This window comes from Pogoniulus pusillus, chromosome 8, assembly GCF_015220805.1.
Source record: "Pogoniulus pusillus isolate bPogPus1 chromosome 8, bPogPus1.pri, whole genome shotgun sequence".
In the NCBI taxonomy this organism is placed as follows: domain Eukaryota; kingdom Metazoa; phylum Chordata; class Aves; order Piciformes; family Lybiidae; genus Pogoniulus; species Pogoniulus pusillus.
This window is the reverse complement of record NC_087271.1, coordinates 20,421,599-20,433,364: the sequence shown is the minus strand read 5'-3', so window position 1 is coordinate 20,433,364 and position 11,766 is coordinate 20,421,599. Positions and strand designations below refer to the sequence as shown.

The following is an 11,766-nucleotide window of genomic DNA, read 5'->3' as shown; positions in this document are numbered from 1 at the left end:
TTATTCCAGGAGCACCACAGATATTAATTGGTTAATACGCCTAAATACACTTTTCACATGCTCAGCCTGTGCATTCGCAGTAGCTTGTCGCCGCCGCCGCCGCCGGGCTCACTCGGGTAGTTGGGCTCCACGCCAGTCCCCTTCCTCGCAGCGACGCGGCAAAGGCGGTGCGGGGTGAGGGTGCGGCGCGGCGGCTCCTGCCGGCTCAGCTGGGGTGGGAGCGGTGGAGGAGCACTCTTGGCCGCGGCGCGGCGGCAGGCGGCGGCGGCGCCTTCGACTCCGGCCGTTTCGAGCCAGGGCGCGGCGGCGGGGGGCGCGACAGCCGTAGGAAGAAGCGCGGCCGGGGGTGCGGTCGCGGCAGCTGCCGACGTAACACGGGCTCGGGCGACGCCCGAGAGAGCGCCGGCTCCGCTCTGCCGCCCGCAGCTGCCGGTGTGCCTAGGCAAGCGGCGGCAGAGGTGGCGACAGCTGCTGAGGCTTGCTCTGGCAAGTGTGCCCCTAGTGCCAGTCTCACACCGGGGCGCAGCGGCAGAGCTCGCTGCGTGCCGGCACGGTGTGAAGTGGCAGTAGCCGTGTGACAGCCGTCATGGCAAATGGCAGTGCCCTGGCAGGGCCCGCTTGTGCCGAGGTAGCCAGCACCGAAAGGGTCGAGGTGGCAGCAGCTAAGAGAAAGGGTAGAGAGTGGAGGAGACACCTTGAGGAACTGAGTCCAGAGGAGGATGAGCGTGCCAGCGTCAATGTGGGGACAGGTGCTCGGCATCCCCTACATCAGCCACGGAGTGCACAGGCCCCTCCAGCTTCCTGCCCAACCAGCAGATGCTGCTGATCAGGTTGCGAGGCCGAGATATGCCTTGTGAGTTGCTGGACAGTCACCTCTGAGTGGGGCAGGTGCTACGCCAGCAGGTGCAGCACAGCCAGCTGGTGCTGCAGTGCGGCCACCTGTTCCCGCACAACCCACTGGACCTGGTGCAGCACCAGCGGATGGTGCTGCGGCTGCCCAGCGACTCCTGCAGTTCCAGCTCCTCCACCTGCAGCTCCACAGCCAGCACCAGCTGCAGCTTCTGTTCCAGTTGTACCACAGATGGCAGCTGCTCCTGTAGCCCCTGCCCAGCCTGCTGAGCCAGCAGCTCCTGCTGCTGCGGTCCCAGCACCACAGCCAGTCATTGTAATTACTAGCAACACTATCTGCAGGCAGTTGGTGTTGGGAAGAGCTTTCTATACTAGACATGTTTTGCCTTGAGAAGCAGCTTTGCCCTGGGTCAGAAGTGGCAGTCTGCTCTGCATTAGGACTGTCCTATTTAGCAGGGTTTCCACCTGGTTTCAAGTCGCGTTTGCAGCTCCCAGGTTGCTTTTGGTAAAGAAAAGTCTGAAGGGAAGCTTAAGCTCCTTAGGACAAAAAACCCTCTCTGAACCTACCACAGATGCATTTTTCCTTTCATCTTGCCACGTTCCTAAAGGTGAAGATGAAAGCACAGCATTCCTTGTGGGCACTGACTTTGTTGAAGAATGGATGCACACCACCAAAACCTGACACCCTCGAGGGGGCCAGCAGAGAGGGACACCAGAGCAGCGCTCAGGACAACGACATTTGCCAGCACCACCAAGTCAAACTGTTCAGTTTGTAGCTGAGGGTCAGGCTGACACGGTGAGGAGTGGTGCTGCTGCTCGACGCCGAGTGTCTGGAGCTGGACAGTTCCTGCCCTCAGCTGCTTCCTTCATAGGTGCCGCTGCTGCTGCAGGAGTGGAACCTCATGGTGCCCATGGGATCTGACACGTAGCCTGCAAGAGGCAGAGAGAAGTTCAGGTGCAGCTCAGCACAGCAGCAATGCTGCCTCCCAGTTTCCCCACAGTGATGATGTCGACAAAACCAGTTTGGGCTGCACAGGCTCAGAGCCTACTGATGCCCTGTGCTGGCTGCAGGCCTCCCTCTGATGCCACCTGCTGAGGAGAAGCGGAAAGGGGAAGTGGCAATGGGAAGTCAACATCACCCAAGGAACCCATGGTACTGGGGCACAAAGAAGCTTTGGTGACTGACATCGAAGTGTAAACAACACTGTGGGGCTTTGCCATGGAAAGGAACCAACAACCTCTGCCCTTGCGACTGGAGCCTTGAAGGGCTCAAACTCAGCATTCTGGGAAGTGTCCTTAAAACAGCTACATTCTTGAGGCTGCACATCAGAAAGCAGCAGCTGCTGTGCTGTCAGGGAGCTGCTCCAGTGGTGCTAAAGGCACTGGCTTGTCCTCACCCTTGCAGGTGTCACTGGTCACTGTGCTAAGGTGACGAACCCAATGGAGCCAGCACAAAGCTCTTGCTAGCCTGGCATTGCACAGAGACAGCCAGATGGAAACAGGAGAGCACAGGCACTGGAAGATGAAAACTGTCTGGGGCATTAGGTGGAGTGGGAGAAGGGCGAGAAGGCAGGGCCCAGGATCCTCTACACCAAAATCCATTTTTGTGACAGGTGAGTTTTTCCTGAGACTTTTTGGTAGCTCAGGAGACTGCAGCTGCCCCTGGGTAGCCACACCAAGGTGGTCAGAGCAGTACTCTGCATTAACTCACCGTTTTGGTCAACTGGTGGGCACTGGAAGTTTCTTCTCATGTCATCCAAAGTCAGACCCTGAGAAGGGTGGTGTCCAGCACTGCAAATGAAGCAGGAGGTGTCAGTTCATACCAGTTTGTGTATTTAGGATAAGGTACATCTCCAGACCAGAAGGACTGTTGCTGCAATTGGAAGGTAAAGGCAATCATGCCCTGCAAAGATACAACAAAAGGACACCCCCAGATGCTTCTGACTTGGGTTGGCTGGGAGCTGCTTAACAGAAAAGACTCTTGTAGATCCTCACAGAATCACAGAAACGTGGAGGTTGGCAAAGCCCCTCAGGGTCACCAAGTCCAACCTAGAACCCTACTCTACAAGAGTCACCTTAAACCATAGCCCTGAGCACCACATCCAAAACAGCCTTAAACACATCCAGGCTGGGTGACTCCACCACCTCCCTGGGCAGCTCATTGCACTCCCTGACCACTCTCTGCATGAAAAACTTTTTCCTAATGTCCAATCTAAACCTGCCCAGGCCTGCATGAGGCCATCCCCCCTTGTTCTGTGTCCAGTTATCTGTGAGAAGAGCCCAGCAGCAGCCTCTCTACAATGTCTTTTCAGGTGGCTGTAGACAGCAACTCCCGTCATCCTCCTCTTCCTCACACTAACCATCCCAAACTCCCTCAGTTGCTCCTCCTAAGATTTATTCTCCAGGCCTTTCCCTGGAAGGGAGCTTTGCTGCCGTCTCTGGACCTGCTCCAGCACCTCCACATCTCTCTTGCATTGCAGTGTACTCACTCTGTGGGAAATGCTGAAGGTGTAAAGAACTGGAAAAGCATCAGTGAGAGCTTCTCTCCGTGGTGAATTGACATGTTCAGCTGGCCTGTCAGATGGACAGTTAAAGTGCACTGCTATTGCAGCCAACTCATTGGGAGCCTTCTGCATCCCACTGTGCCAAGGGCAAGCCACCAAACAGGCACTGAGATGACAGGGCAAAGCCCAAAACACTTTGGTGCCACATCTGTGTGACACTATGTGTAGCATGTGGAGATGTCACCAGATGAGTTGTCTGAGCTGTGGTGAGGAGCTGCATGTTTCATAAGACACAGATTCATCAGAGGTGCTGGAAACAGGAGGCATCCCAAGAAGCAGAGCAGGTGGGAACACCCCATCATGCCCCCTTCCTGAAAATGAAACAGCTGTCATCGGGAGCAGGTACAGAGAGGGGCTACAGAGAGGGGCAACAAAGCTGGTGAGGGGTCTGGAGGGCAGGGCTTATGGGAAGAGGCTGAGGGAGCTGGAGTGGTTTAGCCTGGAGAAGCAGCAGCTGAGAGACAACCTTCTGGCTCTCTACAGCTACCTGAAAGGAGGTTGTAGCCAGGCAGGGATTTGTCACATCCCCCAGAGACTGCAAATTTAAGAAAGATGTTAAAGTGCTTGAATATATCCAGAGAAGGGCACCAAGGCTGGGGAGGGGCTGAGGGAGCTGAGGGTGTGCAGCCTGCAGAGAAGGAGGCTCAGGCAGACCTCATTGCTCTCTACAACTACCTGAAAGGAGGTCACAGACAAGTGGGGTTGGTCTCTTCTGTCAGGCACCCAAGGACAGAACAAGAGAACACAGCCTCAAGCTGTGCAGGGCAGGTTGAGGCTGGATGTTGTGAAGAAGTTCTTCACAGCAAGAGAGATTGGCATTGGAATAGGCTGCCTAGGGAGGTGGTGGAGTCCCCATCCCTGGACATGCTTAAGAGGAGGCCGAATGAGACAGGGATTAGTTAATTAGAAGGGTTAGGTGATAGGTTGGACTCAGATCCTAGAGATCTTTTCCAACTTGGTTAATTCTGTGATGCTGTGGAGCGAGGCCACTCTTGGTCTCTTCTCCCGAGTAACTGATGACAGGACAAGAGGCATTGACCTTAAGCTGCATCAGGGGAGGTTTAGGTTGGACATGAGGAAAAATTTCTGTCCTGCAAGAGTGATCAGGCATTGGAACAAGCTGTCCAGGGAGGTGGTGGAGTCCCTATCCCTGGAGGCGTTCAAAGAACAAATATTTTGGGACATGGTCTAGTGGTAATGGAGATGTTGGGCAGAACATTTGACTTGATGATCATAGAGGTCTTTTCTAAGCATAATCATTCTGTGATTAATCATCTGGGTGTGCTGTATGGTCACAGATACTGAGTCTCTGGAAGCTGTCCCCTCTTTGTGGCATGTGGTAGCTCTGGGTGGTTTGAACACTGAGGGATTGTGTGGCAGAGTGCTTGACAGGGGCCTCCAATTTTAAATGAGCACCATGGCACAGAGCAGTCCATGCTAGCAGCTGGTGAGCCACAGTGCTGCACTGGCTCCCAGAGTGCCCTTTCTCTCCCTTTCATGTCTGCCACAGTCTGGATGTGTCACATTTTCACTTCTTTCAAGCAAGCAAAACCTGTCTCTGCATGGCAAACAAAGGTCTGGCTGGTGTTGCCTTTATCCTGACCTCAATGTCACAGGCTCACAGGATGTCAGGGGTTGGAAAGGACCCAGAGAGATCATCAAGTCCAACTCCCCTGCCACAGCAGGAGCATACAGTCGAGCTCAGATCACACAGGAACACATCCAGACAGGCCTTCAAAGGCTCCAGAGAAGGAGACTCCACAACCTCTCTGGGCAGCCTGTGCCAGTGCTCTGTCACCCTTACAGTCAAAGAAGTTCCCCCTTGTGTTGAGCTGGAACCTCCTGTGCAGCAGCTTCCATCCATTGCTCCTTGTCCTATCCCAAGGAGCAAGTGAGCAGAGCCTGTCCCCCTCTCCTGATCCCCAGCCCTCAGGTATTGATAAACATTGATTAAATCCCCTCTCAGCCTTCTCTTCTCCAGACTAAACAGCCCCAGGTCCCTCAGCCTCTCCTCATCAGGCAGTGCTCCAGTCTCCCAATCATCCTCACAGCCCTGTGCTGCACCCTATCCAGAAGATCCCTGTTCCTGTCCCTCTTAAACTGGGGAGCCCAAAATGAATGCAGTACTCAAGATGCATTATGGGCTTGTCCTGCAGCAGGGTTATGCCTGAGGAGGGGATCTGGCTGCGTGGGGAGCCAGCCATAGAAACACACTTCAGATTGATGTGCTGCTGGGGCAGCCCTGTTCCTCTTAAACTGGGGAGCCACTGTCACTGCAAGTCCTGCTCTAGCAGCACAGGACAAAGCAGTTTAGCAAATGCCCATCTTCCAGGTGAAGGTTTGGGTCTGGGCTGTGCTTTCCTGCACAGGATGGCAGCGTCTCCTGCAGGTGTTTGCCTCAGGTAGCTCTGAGAAGGCAAGGAGCTCTGCTCCTCTGTCCCAGTTCAGCTGCTGTGTCTGCTCCCCATCCCAGCTAACTGGGACGTCTCACCAGGGCTCTGCTGTTGCTGTTTCTGGCTGCTAAGCGGTGCTAAAGGGTCGCGTTTAGACCAAGCCCAGCGCTTCTTTACAGGCTTTGAAGGCACATTTCGCATCTCATCTTCTCATCACCCCCCTCCCTGTGGGGCAGGAAGCTGCTGAACGTGCCCTCAGAGCCGCTTGTCCCGAGGAGTGGGGGCACTGCCTCGGGTGCTCACCCAACGGCACAGTGATACAGAGACCACACATGTGGGAACACATCATCTGATGATGTGCTCTTGTCCTTCGTGGCCATTAATAGAACAAGAAAACAGTGTTTTAGGATGCACTGCAGCAGGATCAGGTCTGCAACGTCAGCTCCTGCAGCTTTCTGTGGCTCTGAGATCCTTTTCCTTTGCCTTAAGCAAAAGGGACTTGGCATTTGAGTCTCCTGCCTCTGCACCTGCTGGGAGAGCATGATGGATGTCTGTTTGTCTGTTCCTGCCCTTCTCAGCACAGACACCTTCATCTCTGCTCTCCCTGGCAGCAGCCTGGGATCTGTGCCTGAGCAGGTGACAGCAGCAATCTGTGCTGGTGCTATCACACCACCTTCCACTGCCACAGTCCACTTCATTCACTGAATCATGGCACAATTTCAGATCTAGTTGAGAAAAAACCAAAATGAAGCCCCAGAGTGAGAAACAGAACATCAGAAAACTTGTTCAGTTACTTCACTTCCCTCCCAGAGCTGCTTCCTGGGTCATTATCATCTCTCCCCATCTTCTACCTTCATCAGAGGCTCTGTGGGCAGGGCACTGGGTGTTCCACCTGCCCATAAAAGTTCCTCTCATCCAATAAACTCCACTGTGCTGGTTTGAGGCTAATTGGAATATTTTAATGAAAGAAATTATATCATCTGGTGTGAAAAGAAAATGATGAACTCTGTATCATTTACTGGTTTGCTGAGAGGGATAAAAAGCCAAAGTGTCAGCAGTTTGTACCACTCCATTCTGTGATGTTGCTTCTATTTGCTTCCTCTTCACTCCCCTCTAATCTCTCCACTAACAAATAATAACATAAGCTGTTCTGGTTGGGTTTGTTTGTCTGTCTGGGAAAGTGGAGGGAGAAGGAGGGCATAGCTCTGAGCCCCTTCTGGCACTTTCCTTTCTCCAGGAGGGAGTTTGGATTTCTGTATTATTTCTAGAAACATAGAACCACAGAATGACAGGATGTCAGGGGCTGGAAGGGACCTTGAAAGCTCATCCAGTCCAACCCCCCAGCCAGAGCAGAGTCTCCTATACCAGATCACACAGGAACATATCCAGACAGGTTTTCAATATCTCCAGAGAGGGAGACTCTACAGCCCCCCATGGCAGTCTGTTCCAGAGCTGTGTCACCCTCACAGGGAAAAAGTCTTCCTCAGGTTTGCATGGAACCTCCTGTGGCTCACCTTCCAGCCATTGCCCCTTGTCCTGTCACTGAGCATCACCCAGCAGAGCCTGGCTCCAGCCTCCTGCCACTCACCCTGCACATCTTTATAAAGATGAATGAGGTCTCCCCTCAGTCTCCTCTCCAAGCAGCACAGTCTCAGCTGCCTCAGCCTCTCCTCATAAGGAAGATGTTCAACTTCCTGAATCATCTTTGTGGCTCTGTGCTGGACTCTCTCAAGTAGTTCCCTCTCCTGAGCTAGGGGGCCCAGAACTGGACACAATACTCCAGATGTGGCCTCACCAGGGCAGAGTAGAGAGGCAGGGGAACCTCCCTCGACCCACAGCCCTTCTAATATACTCCAGAATGGCATTGGCCCTCCTGGCCACCAGAGCACACTGCTGGCTCATGGCCATCCTTCCATCCACCAGGACTCCCAAGTCCTTCTCCCCTTCACTGCTCTCCAGCAGCTTACTCCCCAACCCATACTGATTCATGGGCTTTCTAATTTGTATAGAACTGTAAATACTTGTAAATATATTGTGTATATATGCTTGTAAATTTTGCTTTGCTGTAAAGAGAGCTTCCTCTTACTTCCAAGCCATCTGATCTAGTCTGGTAAATGTCACTAGTATGGGGGCAAGGTTCCTAACCCTTCACATCCACCAACAGTCTGACAGAAATGAGGGCATGCCAGGAAATAGCCTTCAGAGAGGTGTCAGCCACAAGCTGTGTGCTCACAAGCTGTGAGCTCTGTGCTTGAGGACGTCCACGAGACTGTAACAGGAACGAAATGTCCTCATACACAGCAATCCTGATGGCATTTCAGTGTGATCTTCTTACCCAAACCTGCCCATTTCTTGGGGTTTCAGCTGGCTGTCCCCAGGCCTGCCCTAACCTCCTCATCAGAAGGATGCAGTTGCCTTCTCCTCTGGCAGAGGTGGCAAGCTGTGCTGGTGATCCCAGTCAGAATTGGCACCTGTCTGCAGGGCTGGGCTGCTGCTGAGGGGTGACTCTTGTCCTCATCTCTCTGATGCCACTTTCAGCACAACACTGGCTGTGGTTGGGCTGCCACCAGTACAGCAAACTGTCAGCTCAGAAGGGTTCTGGCAATGGCTTTGCTTTACAGAGGTGACTTTGTGGCTGGTACTCTGAGATGTGAGTGGTGCCCTTGCTGTGAAAGAGGCTGGTGGCTCTGTGCCAGGTGATGCCTCCAGCCACATCATGTGGTACCAAAATGCTGCCCCTGGTCTAGCCTGGGTTTGTCAGCTGCTCACTGGTGACACATGTCCTTTAGCTTCTCTTTGGTGTGATGTTTCATATGGTGATACAAACACCATCACTCCCAGAGCTGTGGGCAGGCAGTGAGGGCACAGCCATCTGCTGGCCATCTCCATCCCTTTGGAAGGGCAGTCACTGGCCTTGTGTTCCATGTGACACAGCAGGGCTGTGCACCTGGCACCCATACCAAGCTGGACGTAATTTTCTACAAGTTTCGTGTTCCTCACAGTGAGAATTGCAAAGACTTAGCTGTGCTCTAGGCAGCAGGACAGCTCACACCATGTCCAGAGAACCCAAACACCCTGTGCTGCAGTTACAGGAGAAGGCAAGGCTGCAGGAATCCTTTCCCTGGCTGCCCCAGCAGCGCATCACCTCTGAAGTGTGTCTCTATGGCTGGCTTCCCACGCAGCCAGGTCCCCTCCTCAGGCACAACCCTGCTGCAGGACACCCCCATTTCAGGGAGGTGATCACTTAGTTTTAGAATCATAGAATCAGTCAGAGTTGGAAGGGACCACAAGGATCATCCAGTTCCAACCCCTCTGCCTTGGGCAGGGACACCTCACACTAGATCAGGCTGTCCAGAGTGTCATCCAGCCTGGCCTTAAACACCTTAAACACCTTAAACACGAGTCAGTCATCAGAAAGTCTGCAGATGACACCAAGCTGGGGGCAGATGTGACTGGGTTGGAGGGCAGAAGGGCTCTGCAGTGAGACCTTGACCACCTGGACAGATGGGCAGAGTCCAATGGGATGGGGTTCAATAGCTCCAAGTGCAGGGTGCTGCACTTTGGCCACAACAACCCCATGCAGAGATACAGGCTGGGGTCGGAGTGGCTGGAGAGCAGCCAGACAGAGAGGGATCTGGGGGTGCTGATTGATACCCACCTGAACATGAGCCAGCAGTGTGCCCAGGTGGCCAAGAGAGCCAGTGGCATCCTGGCCTGCATCAGGAATGGTGTGGTCAGCAGGAGCAGGGAGGTCATTCTGCCCCTGTACTCTGCACTGCTTAGACCACACCTTGAGTCCTGTGTTCAGTTCTGGGCCCCCCAGTTTAGGAGGGCCATTGAGATGCTTGAGCGTGTCCAGAGAAGGGCGACGAGGCTGGTGAGAGGCCTTGAGCACAGCCCTACGAGGAGAGGCTGAGGGAGCTGGGATTGTTTAGCCTGGAGAAGAGGAGGCTCAGGGGTGACCTTATTGCTGTCTACAACTACCTGAGGGGAGGTTGTGGCCAGGAGGAGGTTGCTCTCTTCTCTCAGGTGGCCAGCACCAGAACGAGAGGACACAGCCTCAGGCTGCACCAGGGGAGATTTAGGCTGGAGGTGAGGAGAAAGTTCTTCACTGAGAGAGTCACTGGACACTGGAATGGGCTGCCCGGGGAGGTGGTGGAGTCGCTGTCCCTGGAGCTGTTCAAGGCAAGGTTGGACATGGCACTTGGTGCCATGGTCTAGCCTTGAGCTCTGTGGTAAAGGGTTGGACTTGATGATCTGTGAGGTCTCTTACAACCTTGATGATACTGTGATACTGTGATACCTCCAGGAATGAGGCTTCCACCACCTCCTTGGTCAACCCCTTCCAGGCTCTCACCACGCTCATTAAGGTTGGAAAAGCCCTCCAACAGCATTGAGCCTAACCGTAACCCAGCTACCATGACCACTAAACTACATCCTGAAGTGCCATGTCTGCAGTCTTTTTTGAACACCTCCAGGGATGTTGGCACCACCATCTCCCTGGGCAGCCTGCTCCAGTGCCTGACCACTTGCAGGAAAGAAATTGTGGCTAATACCCAAACTAAACCTCATGCAGCTTTGATAAATCTCAACAGCAAGTGTGGGTCAAATACCTCACTCCTCCTACCGTGTCCAGATCCTCTCTAGGAGGCAGTGCACTTCATAATGCATCTTGAGTATTGCATTCATTTTGGGTTCCCCAGATTAAGAGCGACAGGAACAGGGATCTGCTGGACCCTGTCCAGCAGGACAGGATGATGAGGGGACTGGAGCACTGCCTGATGAGAAGAGGCTGAGGGACCTGGGGCTGTTTAGTCTGGAGAAGACTGAGAGGAGATTTAATCAATGTTTATCAATATCTGAGGGCTAGGGGTCAGGAGGAGGGGGGCAGGCTCTGCTCACTTGCTGCCTGGGATAGGCCAAGGAGTAATGGATTGAAGCTGCTGCACAGGATGTTCAACCTCAACACAAGGAGGAACTTCTTGCACAGAGCACTGGCACAGGCTCCCCAGAGTGGTTGTGGAGTCTCTTTCTCCAGAGCCTTTGAAGGCCTGTCTGGATGTGTTCCTGTGTGACCTCAGCTCAATTGTATGGTCCTGCTGTGGCAGGGAGGTTGGACATGATGACCTCTTTGGGTCCTTCCCAACCCCTGACATCCCGTGAGCCTGTGATCCTGTGATGGTTCCTGTGCCCATCAGGGGAAGGTGCCCCCTGCCCGCCCTGGTGGGACGTACCTGTGTGCCCAGCCGCCATGGGCACGCGTGTTCAGGGCATACTCCAGCTCGAAGCGGCTCCGCAGGGCTGCCACGTGGCTGCGGCCAGGGCCCCCGCGTGCTGCCAGGCAGTCCGAGGATGAGGAGGGGGACAGTGACCCGCTGCTGTTGCTGGAGGCTGGAGACATCAGCTGCATATGGGAACCAAAGCAAGCACCATGGTTATCTGTTCGGAGCCTTCCCTCAGCTCCTCAGCACTTTTGTCCCAGTTGTTTACAAAGATGTAAAGGTGAGTGGCAGGAGGCTGGAGCCAGGCTCTGCTGGGTGATGCCCAATGACAGGACAAGGGGCACTGGGTGGAAGCTGAGCCACAGGAAGTTTCATTTAAACATGAGGAGGATTTTTTTCCCTGTGAGGGTAACAGAGCACTGGAACAGGCTGCCCAGGGGGGTTTGTGATGGTTTGGGTGTTCCCTGCCCCCCCCCACTTTAGAAATCACCCAGACTAGACTCAGCTGGCTCTGGACATATGAATGAAGCTATTTATTTACAGCTAGCACAATATACAAGGTAAAAAGTAACACAGAAACACAACTCCCCTCCCAGAAACCTGAGTCCCCAGGAGGGGCTCTCAACCACCCCTTCACCTTCCCCCCCACCCCTCTAAACCTTACCCCAGTCCCAAGGAAGAATGGAGGTTCAGCCAGAGGGTTAGGGAGCCAAGTGGATTAGCCAAAAACAAAAATGG

General features: G+C 53.9%; 1 protein-coding gene across 2 annotated transcripts in view; it reads right to left on the bottom strand.

Moving 5' to 3' along the window:
• Positions 1-1,481: 1,481 nt before the first annotated feature.
• The window catches only part of LOC135177483 (serine/threonine-protein kinase TNNI3K), a 108,386-nt gene continuing 98,101 nt past the window's right edge, over positions 1,482-11,766 (bottom strand). For both annotated transcript variants that reach the window (XM_064147509.1, XM_064147510.1), the window contains 3 exons: positions 11,041-11,210; positions 2,561-2,640; positions 1,482-1,779 (listed from right to left, as the gene is read on the bottom strand). In XM_064147509.1, the coding sequence (XP_064003579.1) occupies positions 1,703-1,779; positions 2,561-2,640; positions 11,041-11,210 (327 nt within the window). In that variant the 3' untranslated portion in view covers positions 1,482-1,702. The remainder of the gene's footprint in view (positions 1,780-2,560; positions 2,641-11,040; positions 11,211-11,766) is intronic.